General features: G+C 40.7%; 1 protein-coding gene across 5 annotated transcripts; it reads left to right on the top strand.

Moving 5' to 3' along the window:
- Nucleotides 1-1564: 1564 nt before the first annotated feature.
- On the top strand, nt 1565-24137 carry CBLL1 (Cbl proto-oncogene like 1). 5 transcript variants are annotated; one of them, XM_056118148.1, is made up of 6 exons: nt 1565-1715; nt 8953-9120; nt 12724-12821; nt 15182-15265; nt 18160-18233; nt 20774-24137. In XM_056118148.1, exons 1-6 carry the CDS (start codon nt 1661-1663, stop codon nt 21807-21809), a joined length of 1515 nt encoding a protein of 504 aa, XP_055974123.1. In that variant the 5' UTR covers nt 1565-1660; the 3' UTR covers nt 21810-24137. The 5 variants fall into 5 exon arrangements, with proteins under 5 accessions (XP_055974123.1, XP_055974122.1, XP_055974126.1 ...); XM_056118147.1 differs by having other exon boundaries at nt 1566-1715; nt 12721-12821; XM_056118151.1 differs by lacking the exon at nt 1565-1715 and adding an exon at nt 2893-2996.
- Nucleotides 24138-24345: the final 208 nt, after the last annotated feature.

Genomic DNA, 24345 nt, shown 5'->3' with positions numbered 1-24345 from the left:
TTTAGGTAGTAAAGATAGGTATCAGTACTCAGATGTTTTGTCTTCACAACATTCCTGTTGCATTTATTTTTATTCAGGTTTATAATATTCATATTCTAGTCTGTTACCACTAATTTTCATAGTTGCTTAGAACCAGTAAAATTACATATTAAGGGCACAACTACACGGCAAAGTAAATTTCATACAGGCCAGGTGGGTTACTTGTTTTGTTCACTGTTACATACAAAGTAACTGAAAGAGTAGAATACATATATAGAAAGTAATAAATACATTTTACATTATTTTACCATGGTTATCCACTTTCTTAATTTAAAATATTCTCTCTGAGGCTTGTTTTCCTGTCACATTCTGTGGCGCTTAGGGCTACTCCTTGTTTGAGGCACAGGAGTTACCCCATGCTTGCGATATTGGAGGCTGTCCAATAAATATAAAATATTTTAGAAATATTTAAAAAAAAATATTGTCCTTGATGGCTGGGTTTAAATTTTGTATATGTGTTAGTATACATGTAAACATGTAGTTTTTTTTCCTTAATGAAGAAGCCCTTCGGGAAGACTTATTCTTCCTCTTAGATATTTCTAGAATACTTTACATCGTTCAAAATGCTGTAAGTGATATTAAGGAGCATTGGGCTATATACTGGTCTTTGATGTAAATATACTTTTGAACAGTATAACTGGGTATATATATTTAAAATTTTTTTAACCCTTACAATGCTGTTCCTGATTAGGTTTCAGTCATAGAGTGTTCCAACACCCATAACTGGGTATACCTAAAGGAAATATATCAGGGAAACCCCCCAGACGCCATCCTACTGGCAAGGAGTGGCAGCTGTGGTAAGGGGCAGTGTTAAGATTACATTTAGTGCACTTTGAATTATTATTATTTTTCTAGCCTCATAGTTATCAGTTAAGCTTCAGATTGGTACAAGTCCAGATTCAGAATAGTGTCTGCGGACGCTAATATTTTAAAGATCAGTACTGTATTTAGAGAAGTAGGTGAGTATGAAACAAAGATGAAGCCCTCCCCACTCCTCCACCCCAAACAAAAGCAATCCCGGGTAATGGAAAACATCTTGCAAAATACAGAGTAACGCTTTCCACCTTACATTTCTACAAAAAGCAAGGCTCACTCTGGATTCACAAAGGTCCTCGGCAGCGAATGTAACGAAAAGTTGTACACAAAAGCTGCAGGCGGAAAGTCTTTTGAAACAGAGGCTCCCAGTGAAACAGGACCCAAACAACAAAGAGCCCCTCGCTACTGTTCACCACCCTTGTCTGCCAGAGGGCAGGCACCGGGCTGCAGAGAGAGACCACCTTCCCTCCCACACTTGGCCTAGCAACCCCGCCCGGTGCAAACATTTTCCTATCAGGTCCCCATAACCCTCTCTTAGGGATCTAGAAGGCCGGGCACGGGAAGCGTGAATAACCCCAGGTAAGGATGTCGTCACCGAGGGATGACGAGAATAGAACCCAAATCCCTTGACTCCGAGCTTGTGTTTTCCACTAATTGTGCTCCCTTTCCACGCATCCCAGAGCCTCAAGTGTGAGGGCTGCAGAAGGGAGTGGACCCCGATGCGCCAGGCCTCGCGCGGTGCAGCCGGCCCCGAAGGTGCCCTGCAGTGACCCTCGGGCACTCGGCTTGCGCCCGGCCGAGGACGATGAAAGCCGCCGCCGCTGCCGCCGCCAACCCCTGGGACCAAGAGCTGGAACTAGGTACCGCCGTGCCGTGCTCTCACTCTCTTTCCCCATTTCAGGCCTTCCCTTTCCAACCGCGCCCTTCCGGGCAGCCCCAGCGCACTCTCCGCCTCGGGGAGGGGAGGGGGGCTCCCGCCTCCTTCAGCTCCTCAATACTGGTGGTGTCCCGCCCCCCCACCCCACCACCCTCCGGCCTGGAAATCGCCCGCCACCCAGCGCCCCCCTGCACCCCTTGTTCTTAGGAGTAGGTGTTCTAGCGCCACAATCCTCAGCTCTGGGCAGCAAGCGCCAGTCAAGCATTTAATGTGCATTTCAACGGTTAGAAAATTAAAAAAAAAAAGTGGAAACCCGGGGGTGGAGAGGGGGGTGATCAGGGGCGCGCATCTGCCCTCGGGCATAGGTGGACGTATTCCGATCACCCGTCGGCACAATTGCAAGCAGCAGAGAGCGAGAAAGAGAAAAAAGAAAACCTCTTTCTCTCGGGAGGGGAGGGGCTTCCCAAGGCTGCCGCATCCCCGGGGCCAACCTCCTTCCCTAAGGGGAGGGGACGCCTTTCCCGAGCGCGCGTGTTTACACTTTAGCCGGGACTGGGTGGAGCCGACCGATGCCGGCGGCCTCCGAGGGATTCCAGACCGTTACTCCGCCCGCAGGGGCGGGGCGCCGCCCAACGGCCGAGCCTGCGCGCTGGGGCCGGGCGGCTGCTGGGCTCCGGCGCACTACAAGTCCCAGAAGGCAGCGCTTCGCGGGCGTGTGTGTGTGTGTGTGTGTGTGTGTGTATGGGTGGGGTGCGCACGCTCCGTGGGCGTGTGTTCTTGTGTGTGTGGTGGGGAGTTCGCGCGCTCCGTGGGCATGCATGCGTGTGTGTGTGTGTGTGTGTGTGTGTGTGTGTCGGCCTCTCTCCCCGCCGTGACTTTCAGCCTCGGCTCCTACCGCGTTCTTCCTCACCCCACCCCATCCTCCCTCCGTTCCCGCCGGTCTCTTTTTCCTACAGTTCAGGGGCAACATTTCTTGCAAAACACATGAGGAGCGAGGCCTCAGCGACTTCGCCACCGAAACTTTCCGCGGGCTCGCTCTCGCTCCAGCCGCTCGAGTTATGCCTGACTCCTTCCCCGTTACCCCAACACACACACACACACGCACACTGGAGTCGGGCAAGTGGACGCGGGAAAAGGAAGCCCGAGCCGGGCGCACTTCCGCCTCCCGGGAGCCGCACGGCGCTGCGCACGCGCCGCCCGCGACTCCGGCGCGGTTGACTTCCGCTCCCACTGTGCCCCGCGAGCCGAATCATGGATCACACTGGTAAGGAGGCGGAGGCTGTGGGGGGTCCCCGTTCGTGCCCCCCTCGGCCGGCCGGGGACGGGTCCGCCTGGCGGGGCGTCCACGGGTTATGCCCGCGCCGCGGCACGGGGCTCTGTGGCGGTGAAAGCGCACGGGCTTGCTCCCCCGCGCCGGGCCAGGGCCTAGGGTGTCCCGGCCTACCCCGCCAATGCGGGGCCGGGTCGCCTCCAGCCAGTGCCGGCAGCAGCCGCTTGCTTGAGCTCCGCCCGGGGCGGGCGCGGGCTCTCGAGGGGGGCCGGAGAGCGCGCGGCCACCGTGCCCCGGTCCTCCCGGCGGCCGCCCGCCTGACGTCCTGCAAGACTCCCCGTGTGGTGGGGGAGTCGGGGCGGGCGCCCGGAGGGCTTCGCCGCCGCTCACGGGAGCGCTTGCGGCGGGGGCTCTTGTTCTTCCCGGCCCTGGGCCGATGGGAGGTGGCGGAAGGGAGGCGGCTGCGGCGTGCGTGGAGTTGCACTAGGAGTTCGCTCGGCTCCTTCCGAGCCGGGGGCGCGCCCGGGGCCGGCGTGTGTGTGTGTGTGTGTGTGTGTGTGTGTGTGTTGGGGGGCGGGGGAGGGAAAGGCGGTGCGTCTCGGTTTCTCTGGGACGCGGAGCCCCGCGCGCTCGGTGGACGGTGTGTGTGTGTGTGTGTGTGTGTGTGTGTGTGTTTTGGGGGCGCGCTCTGAGGGGTTTTGTTTGCAGCTTCGCGCTGTGCCGGGTTGGCCGTTCAGGGAGTGCCCAACCCCCTCGGAGTGAGGAAATGCGGCGCGCGCGCATCTGTCAGCTCTCCTCGCTCGGGAAGTTTGCAAGACTTTCCCCATCCCCGGGAGGGACCTTTGCGTGACTTCGTCCCTGCCCGAAGTTGCCGGCGGCCCTTCCCCCCCCCCCCGCCCCCCCCGTCCCTCGGGTGACCCGGTGCCGTGCGTCGGGTTGCAGGGAGCCCCCGCGCGCACCCGTGCGCTGCGGGGTCGGGCTTGTGTTATGGGGACGACCGGGCGGGGGTGGGGGGGCGCAGGGTGGTGCTGGTTTGGAGGAAGATGCTTGCGAGAAGGGGGCCCGGGAAGCTGGCGCTGGAGAGGTGATGGGGAGTTTACGGGCGGCTCTGGGGGGGCAGGAAGCCGAAGCCGCAGCCGCTGCGTTCTGGAGGGAGCGTTGGCCAGCCCGAACAAAGGCGCTGTCTGAGGTAGAAACAAGAGTAGAGAGAAAGGAGGGTTGTCTGCAGCTTAGCCTGGGGAAGGAACTCCAAACGAGATTGGAAAAATGAAGGTGGTGCAAAACTCGAAAGGCCACCCAGGTAAGGATTTGCATTTTACGTGCAGTATGAAGCATTGAAAGTGGAGGAACTTAAAAACAAGCAAACAAACAAAAAAAGGCCCCAAAACAAACAGAAAAACCTTTTACAGTTCTGTGAAGAAGGTAAGAGGGAGGCAAAAAAAAAAAGTAAAAAAAAACCCCACGATGTTGGAAGTGAATGCAGGAGACTTATTAAAGGCGGCTTGGTTTGGTGAAAACAGTGGTGGATCGAATCATTAAATACGTTTATCGTGTAACTCAGACCCATTGCTGGTTCAGAATTATATAAGAGAAAGGTGAGAGATTAGGTTTTGGGTTTGATTGGCAAAACAGTTTCTTGTTGCCGAGTTTGGGGAAATTCTTTTTAGTGAAAAATTGGTTTGTGAAAAAATAAAGTCACCACGTGATCCAGTTTTTACACTCTTGGCATAGTGCCCCAATCACAAAAATATTCAAAAAGACAAATGAACACCCCATGTTTATTGACAAGTTTAGGACAAAATCCAGAATATGGAAACAACCTAAATGTTCTATGACAGTTGAGTAGAAAAAGTACTTGTCTATGTACACAATGGAATACTACGTAGCCATAAGAGAAAATTAAATCCTGCAGTATTCTGTAACTTGATGGAACTGGAGAGCATCATGTTAAGTGAAACAAGTTTCAAGGATAATGCTAAATACAGGTAATCTCACTCATCTGTGCAGGCATTGGAGAAAGGGAACAAGGGAATAGTTAATGAACAAGCCCTTGTTCCTGGATTACAGAACTGAGAATGCCAAGGGGTGAGTGGGTGGGGGAATTGATGAGGTGCACTGGAAATTATATAAGTCAAGGGTCTTTAGTGTTTTCCTAGGGTTGAATATGTGACTGTTTATCATCACAGCTAGTTACACCAATATAAACATGTGTCTCAAACTATAATTCTTGTTTTGTTTTTAAAAAAGAATCACTAAGGGAACTTGCTTGAGACATTGATGAAGGGATGCTCGCTCTGGTGGTGGTTGTAGAGTTGGAAGATGGCCTGAATCTCTTATCAACCATATTGTAAATCATGGTCCCTAAATAAAAATTAAGGTGTAGAGATGAGACAGGAATTTGCTACTGGATCTTGGAATTGCTCAGTGTGAATGTATGTCAGACATACAAGGAACAGTGTCAAATGGCAATCTGAGGAAGTTCTGGATTGAAAGGCCTATTTAGAACAATATAAAGTTTTAAGGCAAAAGGGCAGATGAGAATCCTTCAAGGAAAAGATTACGGAAGAGTGCCCAGAACTAGTCTAGTGTTTGGAAATTATATATAATTTATATAGGAGTTTCATTTTAAAGTAGATAACACTTAGTGCTAGTAAAATACCATTTGATGCTTCTCCTGGGTTTGGGAGGCAGATTACTTTCAACAATGTAGAGGATGTTAGTAGAGTAAAATGGGTGGATTTTTCTAAATAGTTTCATAGGGGATAGAGAGATAGTACTGCCTGTAGGGCACTTGCCTTGCACATGGCTGACCCGGGTTTCGATCCCTGGAATCCCTTATGGTTCCTGAGCATTGCCAGGAATAATTCTTGAGTGTAGAACTAGACGTAACCCCTGAGCATCGGTGGTAATGGCCTGAAAGCCAAAAATGTATTTAAAAAACTTTTCTTAAAAGTCATCTTGACATGAAAACAATAGATAATGAGCTCACTACTTAAACCATTAATTTCTTCTCAGATACCCTTCTGCTTAGAAAAGCTTGGTTTTGGTGTTGTCCTTAAGGTTTCATATCAGTTTTGATGTCATAAGTTTCATATCAGTAAAAAGTGCTGTACATTGATTTGTATTTATAAACTTCATAAAAGATTTTCATGAAATTTCTAAGTGTGAATTTGGATCCTCCCCCCCTTTTTTTTCCCTTTTGGTTTTCGGGCACAGTGGTGGTTACTCGTGGCTCATTCCTGGTGGATTTGGGTCTATATAGGATGCCAGGTCGGCCACGTGCAGAGCAAGTGCCTTGCACTCTGTACTACCACCCTACCACCCTGGGTCCTGATTTGGAACCTATTTAAATCACAGATTAAAATCATCAGAATATGGGAGAATGCCAGGTGACCTTATAATTAAAGACATCATGACAGCATAAGTGAATTATTTTATCATCAGGATTGAGCAAGGCTTTTTCTTGAGGAAAATGGAAATTCCCAGATATTATGCAGAAATGATTTTATGATTTTATTGAAATGATCATACATAAAATGGAGGTTATCTGTAATGTTAATAGAACTTTGCTATAAATAACTCCCAAGAAACCCTAAACACAGCTTCATTTTTTTGGCCATTCTAAAAATTAGCATTTAGTTGTAACAGTAACTTAGACTTTGTAAACTGGTTTTGGCTACTTTAATTCAAAATCTGCAGTGGAGCATTTGCCTTGCATGTGTGAAATAGAAGAAAAATATTTAAGAAATGAATATGAGTGCTTTTTTTATGTGAATTTGCCATAAATGACCTGAATTTTACTTCTCATTTTTTTTGTGTGTAATATCTAAGGAGCTTTGTTGTTAGGAGCTTTTTGTCTTTAGTAGACATATTCAAAAGGAAATTGTGCTTTGTGTCCTGATTCTTAACCAAAACCTCAAGACAAAACCTGGATAGTGCTTCTGTTAAATGGTGGACTTTGTGTATGTACTTGGAATCTAAGGCAAGATAGCCAAGAGTTAAGAGGTAGCTGGCTTTTAAAGATTGTAGTAGGTTACACACGTAGCATATAAGCTCAAGTGTTCAGGGTTAATATGAAAGGGACTTAAGAGTAATGAAGTGATGGTATTTTGATTATTCACAAAGGTAAAGCTGAGGAACCCATTTAATTCCTGGACAGTATTCAAGTGTTAACTGCTGTGAAGCAACTTGTTCTTTTGGTTTGTTTGGGCTTTGGAAAATTTTGGAATATTCTTGGGCGGGGGGGGAATTCTGTCATATATGAGCTAATATGTTTAATCAAATGTTAAAAATTGACCAAGCTGGATAACTCGAGATTGTAGTAGCACCTTTTCTGTGATTTTTTTTTTAATTTTGAGAATTAGTTATTATAAAAGTAATAGTAGAATTTGATTCTTAAGCGCCTATTTTTAATTTTGTTTTATATTGTTCAGAAATAGAGTAAGTAAATGTGACTTTAACATGTGTCTAATCCTAGTAGCAACAGAGGTTACTACCTTCAAATTCATCATTACTGAATTTAATGTGGACAGTTTAGCTTTTAATATTAGTTGCATTATCTTCGGCAGAGACAATTAATTACTTTCTTCAGAAGCTTGTTTTGTACTGTTTTAGAGACTCGAATGAGAACGGGTTGAGGCACATGTCTTGTGAGTGGCCAACCTCTAGTTGATTCCCAGCAACACATGCTCCCTAGTATCACTGGGAGGGGCCTTGTGTCTCTTGACTGCCACACAGAAGGTCCTTAAAATAAAATGAGTGGAGTAAAACATCAGTTTTTTTAAAGTCAGTTTATTAGCATTTTCTTTTGTGTCTATTTTTATTTGGTAAACAGTAATATTTCGTGTATTGTATTTTCATATGCCTCAGAAAAGGTCAGTTTTAAACTCAGAAGGATGTCATTACTCTTGACATGTGAGTTAATGTGTTTTAAACAAGGATTTTAGTATCAGTTGTGTAGAATAGTTGAAGTATAGACACTACATTCTTTTGAATTTTTTTTTTTACTACAGTGCTAAGAACTCAGTCATGTATAGCTAGAAGTATTTTAACATGTATGATATTGCATGCTCTACTAAACTGCTACTACATTCCTGAACGCTTTTTAAAAAATCTTTTATTCTCGTGGGAATATCCATCCTTTTAAAAATTAGCTTCAGCAGTTGGAGAGATAATAGCAGGTAAGGTGCTTGCCTTGTACACAGCTGACCCAGGTTGGATCTTTAGCACCTTATATGGTAATCCATGCCCCACCAGGAATGACCCCTGAACGCAGAAAACTGCAGATTCTAGATACAATTTTTAATTCTGTCATTGCTGGTGTTTCCATTTTATTGAGAATAGATAGAGATACAGTTGATAAATTTATTGAATGTGTACTTCATATGCTTGTAGAAATTGGGGTGGTTTCTTTTTTCTTGTTCCTTTTGTTTTTCAGAATCTCTAAGATAGGTTCTTATCTTGGTTTTATGAAGTGTTTTATGTCTCTTTAAAGCCCTTTGGAATTCTTTGGAAGTTTTTATTGTCCACTTAAAAGGGAAGAGTCTTTTATCAACTTTTTGTTTTGCTGTTTTGTTTTTGGATCACAACTGGCAGTGCTCAGGGTTTACGCCTTGGCTCTGCTCTGGGGGTGCTCCTGGTTAGGCTCAGAACACCTTATGTGGTGCCCAAGTTACAACCAGGGTCAGTTGCATGCAAGGCAAGTAACTTGCTCTACCATCTCAGACCCCTTTTGATCAACTCTTTAAAGATTCTGTCTCAAAATACTACTTTAGGTATTTCACCCAGTAGAGACAAGTGGCACTTAAACATCTATCCAATAATCTTTAGAAAGTTGTGATGCAGACCTTGAACTTTTGATAACGTTGGTAAATTGCTTTAATATATCAGAAGCAGAGTAATCTTTGAGAAGAAAAGACTAAAGTAAATTATATTTTTTCCCCTAATGCAGACAATGAGTTACAAGGCACTAATAGTTCTGGATCGTTGGGTGGTCTTGATGTGCGAAGAAGAATTCCTATAAAGCTCATCTCCAAGCAAGGGAACAAAGCTAAGGCTGCACCTCGAACTCAGAGGACTATAAACAGGATGCCTGCAAAGGCTCCACCTGGTGATGAAGGTAATTTGTTTAAATTAACAGGTTCAAAAGTCCTGTTGTATGATTCTACAGTCTATATGATCTTATAGCTACTTTTAATCTTTCATACTTATTGTAACTTATTAAATTTTTCTCTGTCTTTATAATTAGTTTTGGTTTGGTTTAGTGCCTCATTAAAAGTAACACTGCCCATTTAAGAAAACATAATAAAATATTTGCATTTATCCCAACAGCAGAGATAATCTCTGTTGGCATCTTTTTGTCTTCAATTTTTGCACCCCCTCATGGTACTTGGGGGCCACTCTTGAGCATGCCTAGGGGACCATACAGTGCTGCGGGGTGAACATGGGGCTGCCACATGCAAAAAGCATTGTTTTAACCCTATTCTCCTCATCCCCTCTGGAAACATTTTTGCAATTTCTTCATGGTGTTAGCTACCCCCTTTTCTAAAAAGTAATGTGCCTTTGAGATTTTGCCTTAGCTGTATGTTTACATGCACCTTATTTAAGAAAATAGGTCTAGGTGTTTTAAGTGCCTAAGGGCCGTCAGGGCCATTCCTGGCAGTGCTTGAGGAACCATGCAGTGTAGGGGATCAGCCTCTATATCTAGATCAAGTAAGCCCATTGGATTTACCTGGCCTGTTTCTGGATTTGTACAATTCTTTGTTCGTTAATATATAATTGGCCCTTTGTGATAATTATATATATTCCTTATTTACCTTTAATTTCATATAATTATTTAAAAGAAACTTAAGGATTCATTGTAGTCACATGCCTTGGGTATTTTTTATTTATTTTTGTTACCTTGTCTAGGTTTTATAATGTTCTTGTATCTTTTTTTGAGTGCAAACATTTTTCCATCTTACCCTGTTGGAAAGCTAGGGCTTATTGGCCAAATCAAGTCCTGTTGTTGTAAATAATGGAGCGATAGCACAGTGGGTAGGGCGCTCGCCTTACAAGCGGCCAACATGGCCGACCCGATTCCTCCGCCCCTCTCGGAGAGCCCGGCAAGCTACCGAGAGTATTGGATATGCCAGACACAGTAACAACAAAGTCTCCAATGGAGACGTTACTGGGCCCGCTCGAGTAAATCGACGATCAACGGGAGGGCCTTTACCTTTACCTTTACCTATTGGAAATCTGCTATTCCATTCATTTACATCCCATTATTTGTGACTTTTTCCACTACAATGGCATAGTACACTAACTTCTGGAGACCATAACCTATTGACTAATCTGGCCATATGGAACATTTTTATGACTATATATCTGGTTATAAAAAAAATAGAGTCTGCTTTAATTTATTTTTCTCTGAAACAACTGTTTGTCCTAGCATTGGATTATGTCATATCTTCCTGAATAAGAATCTCACCCTATCATATAAAAGCTGTATAAATATTTGTGTCTATGTGTACAATATTATTATGGTTCTTTTTGTTGTAGGATTATTTCACCATTTAAATACATTTGTGTGGCCTTCTAAGGAAATTTTTTGATCACTTTTAGTGAATTAATCATAATAAGCCTACAAAATAAATCATTTAGGGCCTGCTATTGGGGCAGGCTTGGGTGGTGGTTGGTAACAAAATAATGGCGGTGGGATTGGTATTGGAATATTGAATATAATCATTGTGAACAACTTTATAAAAGTAAAATTAAAAAAAAGTTATATTCATGTGGGTAGAATGGATACCTCACATGTATTATTCCCTTGGATTCAATCCTAGCACCAAAACAAAAACTCAATCAAATTATAAGTATATTTGGTGTCAAATAAAAATTGTAGCAGCAGCAACGTAGAGGTTATCTGCCGTACTTTCTGTAGTTGGGGTCCTAAGATTTGACTTGTTTTTTTGAATGATTTTTAATTATTCAAAGTTAAAGTGATTTTCTAATATGAAGGTAATTTGTATAATAAGGTCCAAATTTTTGGTGTAATGATGTAAACAATACACAAAAGCTAAAATCTTTATTCTGTAGTTTCCCCTCAGGTATACCCATCTGCAAGGTTATACCTCTTTCTAGGGGAAATGTTTTGTTTTTCTTAACAGATCAAGCTGAGGTTGGAGATAATCCTTGAATACTTACATTGTTTTTATTTCTCATTTGGGTATGATAGGTTTAAAACATTTTTTTTTCTTTAGATAATGATGAAAATGAAGAGTTTTGTGTGGTAGTATGCTATCTGTATGTACAAGTAATCTAATGATAGATATACTACTATGAAAAGTGAGCATTAACTTCTGATGTCCATGGCTGCTGCCCAATTCCAGCAGTTTTCTGGGGGCTGGAGAGATAATACAGGTGGTTAGGCACTTACCTTGCACACAACTGACCCTGGTTTGATTCACTTATTTCATATGGTTTCCCAAGCACTGCTAGAGGTGAACTCTGAGCACTGCCAGGTGCAACCCAAAACAACAACCAAAAACACCAGAAAGCAGTTTCCTGAGTTTTATATAAATAAGAAAATTGATTTTTCTTAATTTTAATTTTAGAAGACACTAGTTTTTATAAGCTGTAAATGGGCTATTAAAGAGCCTAGGTTCCACTAGATTCCAAAAACGAGATGTAACACATGAGAACATTTTTTAAAAACTTTATATTGTGCTGGAAATAATGAGTACACTTGAATGTCTGTTGCATTTTTAAAAATTCTTGCATTGCTCTGTGGGTGTGCGTGTCTGTGTCTGTCCCTGTCCTTACACAGGTGCTGAATTTTAGCTGTATGGGTAAAGATAAAACTTCTGTGCTTTGGCTACTCTGTTTACCCAGTTCTAGGGCCAAAAGAATCATGAGAAGCCTGGCACCTTGGAGGGATATATTTGTCTTCTCAGCTTTACTCTAGGTAATTGGATTCGACCTAGAATCTCCATTAAACTGTCCATTGGTTTTCTGTTCTATTATATGAGATGAAAAGATTACTTCAGTTTTTAATCTAGATAGTTTGTGGAAAATTGAGCTCATTTGATCTTCATATTGTCTTAAGTTTACACTGATTTATATACTTTATGGGCAGATACTTAGAAAGTAGATACTATATCATATCCATTCTTTGATTAACCAGGAAGTAGTTTTAATTGAAAGGTTGAACTTTAAATATCTTAACTTTATAAAATAAGGATCAGTTTAAAGCTAAAGGAAAGGATACCTGATTCAAATTCCGCCAAATTGTTTGTTCTCATTATTATATCTTTTTGACAATAAAATCAGCTTCATGTAACAACTGCTTGCATCGATAGATTAGTTATCTGAGGTCATTATTTCAAAAATTTGCAAAAGCCATGATGATAATTAAAAGTTTTATACTAGATGTAATCTGGTGAATTATTAAGCACTTGAATATGAACAAAGAGATCTAAAGTCCATTCCTGGCTCTGCCACTAGTCTTCTATGTGTTGGTTTACATGCTGCAATATTCTAAAAATTATGACAAGAGTTGGACTAGTTGATTGCCAAGATCCCTTCTAGCCTATTTTTAGTTTTGCTTGTCTTGTCATTTAAAAAAAAAATTTTGAAAGATATTTATGGGCTCTTTAGCAAATAGGCATATTTTGCCATGTACATATATTTCCTAAATACAGTTTTAAAATTGAAAAGTAATAATGCTTTTTTCCCCCAGAAGGTTTTGATTATAATGAAGAAGAACGGTATGACTGTAAAGGGAGTGAGCTGTTTGGAAATCAGCGAAGATTTCCTGGACATCTTTTTTGGGATTTTCAGGTATAATTCAAACTTAAATATTTTCTTAAAATATTTACAAATTTTATCAGAACATTGCAGAATACTTAAGAATAGTATGATGTTTTATTATAGCTATACCTTTTAGCACACACAAATGTTTATTAATGCCCTCTTCCCAAAAATAATTTGAAGTCAAAATTTCAGAAAAGTGAACTAAAGTCAGTAATCACTGACAGAAGAAAAAAACTAAAAAATGATGACATAGCTAATGGTGTGGCATATGTGGGAATACTATGCCAAGAAATCATCAATCTAATTTTTTTTTGTTAATTTTTTTTTTATTAGTGAAACACCATGAGGTACAGTTGTAGATTTACAATTTTTTGTGCTTGGGTTTGATTATACAATGATCAGATACCCATCCCTCCACCAGTGCCCATTTTCCACCACCATGGATAATATCCCTCCCACCCCCATCCCCCCATCCCCCCCGCCTCTGTGGCAGGGCAATCCCCTGTGTTCTCTCTCTCCTTTTGGGTGTTGTGGTCTGCAAAAGAGGCATTCAGTGACAAACATGTTCAGTCCATAGTCCACTTTCGACATGCATCTCCCCTCCTGGGAGGATCCTCCAAACACCCTTTATTTGGTGTTCCCTTCTCTATCTGAGCTGCCCTTTCCTCTAGAATGCCCGACTGGCCACTAAGCTATGGAGTAATCCTCCTGGTGCTGATCTCAGCTATTCTTGGGTATTAATCTCATATTTTGTTACTTTATATCCCCCAGATGAATGCAATCTTTCTATGTCTATCCCTCTCTTTCTGACTCATTTCGCTTAGCATGATACTTTCCATGTTATACCACTTGTATGTAAATTTCATGACTTCATCTTTTCTAACAGCTACATAGTACTCCATTGTGTAGATGTACCAAAGTTTCTTTAACCAGTCATCTGTTCTTGGGCATTCAGGTTTCTTCCAGTTTCTGGCTATTGTAAAGAGTGCTGCAATGAACAAACAAGTGCAGATGTCACTTCGACTATACATTTTTGCGTCTCTGGGATATATTCCCAGGAGTGGTATTGCTGGGTCAAATGGGAGCTCAATTTCTAATTTTTTGAGAATCGTCCATACTGTTTTCCAGAAGGGCTGAACCAGTGGACATTCCCACCAACAGTGAAGGAGTGTCCCTTTCTCGCCACATCCGCGCCAGCATCAGTTGCCTTTGTTCTTTTGAATGTGGGCCAGTCTCTGAGGTGTGAGATGGTATCTCATTGTGGTGTTGATCTGCATCTCCCTGATGATTAATGATGTAGAGCATTTTCTCATGTGCTTTTTTGCCATTCGGATTTCTTCTTTGAGAAAGTTTCTGTTCATTTCATTGCCTCATTTTTGGATGGGGTTGGATGTTTTCTTCTTGTGGAGTTTAACCAGTATTTTGTATATCCTGGATATCAACCCCTTGTCAGATGTGTATTCAGCGAATATCCTTTCCCATTCTGTAGACTGTCTTTGTATTTTGGTCGCTGTTTCTTTGGAGGTGCAGAAGCTTCTTAGTTTAAGATAGTCCCATTTATCTATCTCTGTTTTCACTTGCTCAGACAGTGGCTTGGCATCTTTGAAGATACCATTAGCTTCAATGTCATGGAGGGTTTTGCCAACTTTGTCTTCAATGTACCTTATGGTTTCTGGTCTGATGTTGAGGTCTTTAATCCATTTTGATCTTACTTTTGTACATGGTGTTAGGCAGAGTTCTGAGCCCATTTTTTTGCATGTAGCCGTCCAGTGATGCCAGCACAATTTGTTAAAGAGGCTTTCCTTACTCCACTTCACATTACTTGCACCTTTATCAAAGATTAGATGATCATATGATTGAGGGGAGATGTCAGTGTATTCAACCCTGTTCCATTGGTCTGCAGTTCTGCCTTTGTTCCAGTACCATGCTGTTTTAATTATTACTGCTTTGTAGTGCAGTTTGAAGTTCGGGAGGTTGATTCCTCCCATTTTCTTTTTTCCAAGAATTGCTTTAGCTATTCGTGGGGGCTTATTGTTCCATATAAATTTCAGGAGTGTTTGCTCCATTTCTTTGAAGAATGTCATGGGTATCCTTATAGGCAATCTAATTTTTTTTATCGACCTTAAAAATAATAGTACATTATAATTTTTTTTTTGTTTTTTGCTTTTTGGGTCACACCTGGCGAGGCACAGGGGTTCCTCCTGGCTCTGCACTCAGGAGTTACTCCTGGCAGTGCTCAGGGGACCATATGGGATGCTGGGAATCGAACCCGGGTCGGCCGCGTGCAAGACAAACATCCTATCCGCGGTGCTATCTCTCCAGCCCCTATAAAATATTTTTTAAGGAATGTTTTAAAAAAATTTTTTTTTATTATGTCATTTCAACAGATAAACATCTTAGGTGAAAAGGATGATACACCAGTTCATTTCTGTGACAAATGTGGATTGCCTATTAAAATCTATGGGAGAATGGTAAGTATAATAGTTCTATTTTTTGTAAATATAAATATTTGCATAGAGGTAGCACTGTCCACTGTCCTCCTATTTTTCATTGCTCGAGCAGACACCAGTAACGTCTCCTTTGTGAGACTTGTTACTGTTTTTCGCATATCGAATAGACCACGGGTAGCTTGCCAGGCTTTGCCCTGTGGGCAGGATACTCTCAGTAGTTTGCTGGGTTCTCTGAGAGGAGCGGAGGAATCGAACCTGGGTCGGCCATGTGCATGGCAAACGCCTTACCTGCTGTGCTCCAGCCCTTGTATAGAGGTAGGGTTTTGAAATTTTAAGTAGTTTCAATTTCTATTATATGATGACAGTTGTGGCATTTAAAAATAAGTCTGCAATAGGAAAATTTTGAGATACTATAAACTTAGTAAAATTATCAATTCTTGAATTGCCTGTAGATTAAGGAAACTAGCTTCCCAAACCTAAATTTCTTGGGGGATATTTTACTAATCGTAAATACTTTTATCCTTACTGAGGAGCTGGGATTTACAATACTGTTAAGTATACTTTCTATGCATACATCATTCTAATGCCACACCTATCTCCAGACTTTCCTCCACATAAGCCAACTTCCTTTCCATTGTAAACTTAGTTCTTGGTTATTTGTTTGTTTTCGGTTTGATTGATTTCTATTCTGGGTTCATACCTGGCAATACTCAAGGGTTACTCCTGACTCTGCACTCAGAAGTCACACCTGGGGATTCTTGGGGAACCATATGGGGTGCCAGGGGTCAAATCCAGATTGGCCACATATAAGAAAACTGCCCATGGGACTGTACTTTTCCTTTGGCTTCATCAGTTCTGTAGACGGATCTCCCGTTCCAACTATGACCATTTGTCATACTGTTACAATGTTTCTTTATATCCAACAAATGGGAGAAGTTGGTTGTTTCCTTTTATTGAATTGTGGAGGTGGTGACACCTACAGGCACATAAATGATTAAAGATAAACACCTGAAATTCCACAAGATAATTTTTTTGAGAAAATTTTTTTTTGTTTGAAGTCATTATTTAGAGTTGTGTTTTTATTTTATGACGGGGTGGGGGTTTGGGGTCATACCTGGCGATGATTAGATGTCACTCCTAAAGGTGCTCAGGAGACCATATGCAATACCGGGAATTCAATCCAGTTCAACAGCATGTGTCCCACCCCCCATCCCTCAAAAAGTCCTTTAAACCCTGCACTATCTCCCTAGTTACAAGATTACAATTTTTAGTATAGGGGTTGAAGAGAATTGCAGGGGTTCCGGCATTTGCCTTACATGTGATCAAACTCACCCACTGTACATGGTCTGTGAATACTGTACATAGTCCCCTGAGCAAATGGCCAGGAGTTATCCATGAGCACCATCAGGTTTATATCACCCCAAACCTATCCACTCCACAGAAAACTCTAAGATTGTAAGTACTTCCTGCCGACTTAGTTGCAGCCATTATAATTAAAATCAAATAGTAATATTGACCTTTAAAAATTAGTTTTATGTTTGTGTTTGTAAGGAATTAATAAACATCTGTCATAGTAGAGGGCATAGATTGTGCACGTTATTGTATAACAGTAATAACAGTAAACAATAAGTAACAGTAATAGGGTGTGGGTTTTAAAGTAATCTAACATACTTTTTCCTGATTTTAAATTTTATTTCAGATTTTCGGGGTAAATGTACCTTACATTAGATATAGGAGATACTTGATTTTTTTTTTAAAATTTATTTATTGAATCGCCATGAGAAAAGTTACAAAACTTTCAAGTTTTAAGTCTCGGTCATACAATGATCAAACACTCTTCCCCTCACCAGTAATTATTTTTCACCACCAAGAACCCCAAAATGCCCCCCTCCCACCCCCTTGATGCCTGTGAGGCAGATGATTTCTACTTAACTCTCTCTACTTTGATTGGTTACATTATTTCGACAAAAGAAGCACCATTATTTGGAATTTCCCCCCAACAATCAGAACTGCTGAAAACGGATTGTGAAATAATTTGTTTCCTATTGTTGGTTATGAAAACCATATGATGTCAGCGGCCGTGCAATTTTTGATTTCTAATATTTTACTGATTAAGTCTGGAGGGATTTCTGCCAAGAGCCGGATAAATGAGATTGGTTTCTGTGCATCTGGTGCCATGGCCGTGCCAGAGAGCCGCTTGTGGGGGGCAACTTGTGGCTTCGGTCAGGTGTGAAGGAAGGGTGAGCCAGTTTTGCCCCCGTTCCCGTGAGACTGCAGTTGCCCCGCCACTGCCGGCTCATACCTGGTTTTCCAATAAGTTCTGAGGTGGCCGGGGCAGGAGGGGGTGGTGGGAAGGCCGATACTTGTTTTTTTTTTTTCCCCCCAGTTTGAATAGTGCTGGAGTGATAGCACAGCGGTAGGGCATTTGCCTTGCATGCAGCCAGCCCAGCCGAGCCGGGTTCGATTCCTCCGCCCCTCTCAGAGAGCCTGGCAAGCTACCGAGAGTATTCAATATGCCAAACACAGTAACAAGAAGTCTCACAATGGAGACGTTACTGGGCTCGCTCAAGCAAATCGATGAATAACGGGATGTCAAGAAGAACATAAGATTGAGCTTAGTTGCCAGTTCTCTCAGGAGCTATTAACTTGCAGAAACCTTGGATGAAATTTATAGGGTTTAATACCTTCAGAAAGTGTAAGCAGGTGTGTGTGTTTGGGGGGAAAGAGCGAATTTTCTGTCATGTTCTTAATGGACTTTGTGTCTGAAAGTATTTAATTGTTGCTTTCATATAATATTTCATAAGTATTTGCTTTAGAAATAGTTTCCAAGTACGTTCTATACCTACTGCATTGTACTTTATGTCTAATGGGAATATTTTAAATTTTATTATGCTTAATTATATCTCTGTTCACAGATTCCATGCAAACATGTCTTTTGCTACGACTGTGCTATATTACATGAAAAAAAGGGAGATAAGATGTGTCCAGGGTAAGATCATTACATTTTAAAGTTTGTGGTAGATTTAAAATTTGTGTTAGGGTCAGAGTATAAATCAGCTGTTGGAGGCATTACTAATCTCTGAGAGCCCAGAATTGACTTTTAATGTTTTCCTTGAGATAGTACTACATAGTTTGTCTTTTTATAATTTTTCTTGTACTGTGGATCAAACCGGGACCTTACACATGCAAGGCAGGTGTTCTCCCACTGAACCACACCCCCAGCTTTAATATCTGTTACTTTTAATTGGCCAAAGTGTCTAAAATATATTTATAATCATAAGATTGACATCACATGGAGTAGTGCAGTGGGAAGGGCTTTAGCCTTGCATGCAGCCAACCTGCGTTTGATCCCAAGCATTCTCTGTGGTTCCCTGAGTGCCACCAGGAGTGATCCCTAAGCATAGAACAAGGAGCAAGTCCAGGCCTGCTGCTTCCCCCAGCTTCCCTCCCTTCTCTTCCCCCCCACCCCCCGTCTGCCACCACCACACACAAAAGCAGTTTAAGTATTTCTTTGTTCCTGCCCAGGAATTCTTGGATTTAGATCTCTGTTCTGTCCTTCATCAGCTGTGTGACTGAGGTTATTTTATTCATTACTAAAATGGGGCTCTACGTCCCCTGTTATAGTATGTGCAAGTGTCTGTATATAAGTATATACTTACGTGTGCATACTTTATGCTAGATACTACATATACAGGTAGTAACGAGTTACGTAGCATGTGGTCAGTACCATGTAAGTACAAAGAAGCTTTTACTTTGTAACTTCAGAAGATTGTCATGTTTTAAATATATCTTAAAGCACTATTGTGGCATAAACTCAGTTATGAAGAACTAGTGGTTTGGTTTATTTTGATCCATTTGATGATAGTCTTGAAGAATCAAGAATAAAACAAATTTTAAAATCAATTTAGAATTCTTAACAGAGCCTAGAAAATTCCTAAAATGTAGATTTCTTATATTCTTTATAGCTTATATCTGAATCTCTCCCAAAATTTGCACTACTGGTATTAATAAAGCTATGAATGGTATAAGTGATGATTTAATTTTATGGTATAGGAATATTGTCATCATTGGAAAGGGTTGATTTCATTGACAGACAAGAAATTACTGGTTTTCTTTGCTCTTTTTTTTTTCCTTTTTTTGTGTCACACCCGGCGATGCTCAGGGGTCACTCCTTGATTTGCACTCAGGAATTACTCCTGGCAGTGCTTGGGGGACCATATGGGATGCTGGGGATCGAACCCAGGTCAGCCACATGCAAGGCAAATGCCCTACCCGCTGTGCTATCACTCCAGCCCCTTTGCATATTTTTATTAGACTTTAATAACTGATTGTCAAATTTGTTGTGAGTTTAAGAATATTCCCTCCTTAGAGTTTTTAGAAATTTTGGGAAATTAAAAGCATATTCAGAGCTAGAGAAATAGCTCAAGGTTACCAACTGAATTATATGACTGAAAGTAAAGTGGAAATGAGAGAGTACACTGGGAATATTATTTGACCTAACAGACTATTTAACATAAGGTAGAGCAGTACTAGTTTTTGTCTTTTGAAAGAATTTAAAAGAAGTAGAACTTTAAGATAGTATATTCCTACATAAAATAACTGCTGAAGTTGGTTTGAAGCTTTCATACTGTAGGTTTTATTTATTGTTTTTTTGGAGGGCACAGGGACTGTATGGGATGACAGGAATTAAACCTGGGTTTGCTGCATGCAGTGCAAGTGCACCTACCTATTGAACTGTCACTCTGGCCCCTATACTGTAGCCAGTTGAAGAGCATTTATTTCTCTTCAGACCATTAACCATTTCTAGGAAAATAATGATACACAAATCAACAAAACTATGTAAGTGGAATGGTCTAATCAGCTGTTAGCATGGACTCATTTGTTTTCTGATGCCTTTTTTAAGAGTAAATTTATATGACAATTCAGAAAGATTCCTTTAAGAACTTTTCATAGTCTCTCGAATTGAAATTCCTTATATTTAATATAAGACTAAGTTGGTCTCATTCAGTTTTAGTTCTTTCAGTACCTTCCACTGTTACCTTCTACTACTTCTATTTAGTATTAGTTGTTCAGCAAATACTTATTGCTCAATAAACACTGTATACAAGCTTGAATTCTTGATTGTGATAGATCCTTTGGATTGTCCTGGATTCTTTGCAAATTCTTTTGCAAAACATACCTATATTTGAAAAAGTCAGAAAAGTTCTTAGGAATAAAAAGGCCTTTTCTGAAAATGTTTTAAAGACAGTTTTTTCTTGTTAAGAATTCTGAGGTTGGGGGTGTGAGATTTCTGAGGTTGAAAATGCCACTGCTTAATTGTGAGGATACAACAAAGTGGGAAGGGGTGAAAGTCTAACACTTAATTGTGAGCTTTTACAATATGAATTTTTTCCATAGTAGTATGTATCTAACACTTGATTATATAAGCATATTTTTGAAATTGTGATTTTCAAGTATTCTTATTTTACGTAGTAATTTAATTACTTTTGTAGTCTTTTTAGTAAACCATTTTTTTCCCTCTTAATTTAGTTGTAGTGATCCTGTGCAGAGAATTGAACAGTGTACACGAGGTTCTCTCTTCATGTGTAGCATTGTTCAAGGGTGCAAGAGAACATACTTATCTCAGAGAGACTTACAGGCTCATATCAACCACCGCCATATGAGAGCTGGAAAACCTGTTACGCGGGCTTCACTTGAAACTGTTCATCCTCCTATTGCTCCACCACCAACTGAAATCCCTGATCGTTTTATAATGCCTCCAGACAAGCACCATATGAGCCATATTCCACCAAAGCAGCACATCATGATGCCACCACCTCCTCTGCAGCATGTGCCACATGAGCACTATAACCAGCCACATGAGGATATTCGTGCTCCTCCAGCAGAATTGTCTATGGCTCCACCTCCACCTCGTTCGGTCAGTCAGGAAACCTTTCGTATTTCAACGAGAAAAATCAGCAATTTAATAACTGTCCCTATTCAGGATGACTCAAATTCAGGTGCTAGAGAACCACCACCACCTGCCCCAGCACCTGCTCACCATCATCCTGAATATCAGGGTCAACCAGTGGTATCGCACCCGCATCATATTATGCCTCCACAGCAACATTATGCACCACCCCCACCACCACCTCCACCAATAAGCCATCCAATGCCACATCCTCCCCAGGCTGCAGGTACGCCTCACTTGGTTTATAGCCAAGCACCACCTCCACCAATGACCTCTGCTCCACCACCAATAACCCCTCCCCCTGGACATATTATTGCCCAGATGCCACCTTATATGAACCATCCTCCTCCAGGACCTCCCCCACCTCAACACGCTGGTCCACCTGTAACTGCACCCCCTCCTCACCATTATAATCCTAACTCTTTACCCCAGTTCACTGAAGATCAAGGAACTTTGAGCCCTCCATTTACACAACCAGGGGGAATGAGTCCTGGTATATGGCCTGCACCAAGAGGGCCACCACCTCCACCACGAATGCAGGGTCCACCTTCTCAGACCCCACTTCCTGGACCACATCATCCAGATCAGACAAGATATAGACCGTATTATCAATGATAATAGTATTTTGAACTGAAGATATGGTAGGGGGAAGAACTTAATGTATAGTCAATCTTTTAAGCTTTGACTGGGGAAGGAAAAGAGCACCCTTACTGAGGTAACTGTAAAACACATAGGGTCTTGTCTCTTAAAAATCGTTCTAAATCTTCACTTTAGAATTGATTTCGAGTACTATACATAGTGCAGAGAAGTGACTCAATTGAGCACAGCTATATTTTAACAACTTTATTCCCCTAATGTGGTAAAATGACCCAGAGGCAACAGTTTGTGAAAGAAAAAAAAAATTTTTTTTTGAAGAAAAATTTCGTTGTTCCAGTTTCCAAGGTATCATTTTTGTTAAACCCAATGTTTAGTTTTTCTTGTTATAATTTTGTTAACCTGTGTAAAAGGATTAAATTTCAGTATGGTTGTACAAATGCTATTTTTATGTGAATTTAAGTGCAGCCACTGTTTTTTAAAACATGTTTTACCACTAATTTCCCAAAGTTACAATAAAACCCTAAAAGTAAAGATCTATTAGATTTTACTTCAAGACAGACTGTTAAATGGTAGAGAATTATTTCATATTTTAGGCACTGAAATTTTGAGGTATATTAACATAATGCACTTCACTTGGATGCCTTCATACATAGGCAGCCTCAGGAGCACCAAAATACATTGCAGTTCTGGTACTAAGACATTCATGTTTGTAATATTAAAAGGTATAACTAATTATTTGGAAGATGTGGCCAAAGTATTTGACTCTACAGTCTACAAGCTGTTGGGAAATACTGTTACTAATTACAGTTTATCATGTTTTTTACTGAATGGGTAACATTTCCTGATGCACCACACTTATTAATCCTAAGTAACATTTTTTATTAGAACTGTTTGGTGTTATACATGAAGTGTGTTCTACTCTGCTCGTTGTATTAAGCTAAGTAGACTTTATGGAATTCCTTATTTCACAGTAGAGTTTGATCCTGTACTTGGTTTTGCTTATTGGCCATTTTCTTTAAAAATTCTAATTATTTTTCATTCCTTTTATTGGTTAAGGAGTCTAAAACTTGGAATATTTTAGCATGGAGTCAGCAGTGAAGATCATCAGATATTTTAAATTGAAGAGAAGTGTAATGACTAAATTGTGAATTTCAGTGCTTTGTAAGGTGCCTTTAGTCAGCTTTTGCATTATAGGGGCTCATTACTGTCCAACTAAGATGACCACTTACAGTTTATACAAAACTCATGTATAAATTAACATTTGGGCGATATTATTATATATCCTTTGAATAAACCCCTGTGAAGTATTTCCTCCCCTCTAAAATGGTGCATAATATAAACATGAAATGTGTAGTATGCAGATATCATTTATGAAATAGTTTGTAGTGTATAAATTTATAATACTTTTTGACAAAGGTTTAACAGATTGCTAATTCACCATTTTATTCTGTTAGGTACAGGCAAAACAAGTTTATCATCTTAGATAATTAGATACAGAGTCATCTATAAACTTAAGAGTTGAAGTTAGAAATGGCCATTTTACCCTTTACAGCCAAAAACAACTGATACATCTTTTTTAAGTGTCGTTTTTTTCTCTCACACCTAGCAGTTTAAGTAATGCAATACTTCTAGTGAGAAATTCTTGTATTAGAAGCATGGGAGTGAAATAGTGTGAAATATTGGTGACGAGTGCTTCTATCATATTACTGTAGGTACTTGGACTGGTGCAAACTTGATTCCCTTTCACGCCCTTTTAAGGAGCTGTTAAATTAATATTACTGTTAAAAATTCAGTATCATTCTTTCATATGATTAAAAAAAAATAGCCAAATTCACTTTTGAGCTTGTAAACTCTGAAGAGCTCTCCTATTTTTTTGTTTGTTTGTTTTTGTTTTTTTCTTAACTGAAGGTCCCTATAGTTGAAGGTGATGTGACACCACTTGGCCTATATATTGGACAAAAAGAAAAATCATGGTAAAATTCCACATGTAAAGAATTTTTAGGCTTTTTAAAAAAATGATTTATTTTTGGTTAGGTTTAAGAAATAACGAAGGGAGGCAGATCAGTTATTGTGTTGTAGCAGATAAACTTTGAATGGTGTTAGACTTGAATTCGTCCAGTTATTATTTGAATGCGGGTGGGTGGGTAGAAGATTACAGAATTACTGTTAGTGTTTCTTTCCTTAAGGAAAAAAGATGTGAATCCCAGCCTTTTTTCAGGGAAGCCTTTGAAGCTATGATGGACTTAAGTCTAAGTTAAATGTATGTATGTTTCATTATATTGCTCTTAAGACTACTGAGGTGGCAGTTTAATTCTTAAAAACAATAAAATGGAAGCATAAATACTATTTTTGCCTAGATGAATTTTTACTTAACCGTGACATATTTGGGAGAATGTAGGATGTTCGTATTTAATTCAACCTTTACAGTAAAGTTAGATACTTTTAAAAAGATTATAATTAGAAGTTGCGTATATTTCTTTAGTGGCATGCTTGTTCAGAGTACAGTACAAAAGTTTGCAGATACCATAAAATAATGTTATATAAGTTTTGCCCT

This window comes from Sorex fumeus, unplaced genomic scaffold, assembly GCF_029834395.1.
Source record: "Sorex fumeus unplaced genomic scaffold, SorFum_2.1 ptg000037l, whole genome shotgun sequence".
Taxonomy (NCBI): domain Eukaryota; kingdom Metazoa; phylum Chordata; class Mammalia; order Eulipotyphla; family Soricidae; genus Sorex; species Sorex fumeus.
This window is presented reverse-complemented; position numbering and strand designations above follow the sequence as displayed.

What these genes read in the sequence shown, in the direction of transcription:
- CBLL1 (XM_056118147.1), top strand. Translation starts at nt 1,661, where the DNA reads ATGAAAGCCGCCGCCGCTGCCGCCGCCAACCCCTGGGACCAAGAGCTG. An exon ending in GGCTCCACCTGGTGATGAAG is followed by an intron (nt 9,121 to 12,720) that starts GTAATTTGTTTA and finishes TTTTTCCCCCAG; the next exon opens with AAGGTTTTGATTATAATGAA. An exon ending in TTAAAATCTATGGGAGAATG is followed by an intron (nt 15,266 to 18,159) that starts GTAAGTATAATA and finishes CTCTGTTCACAG; the next exon opens with ATTCCATGCAAACATGTCTT.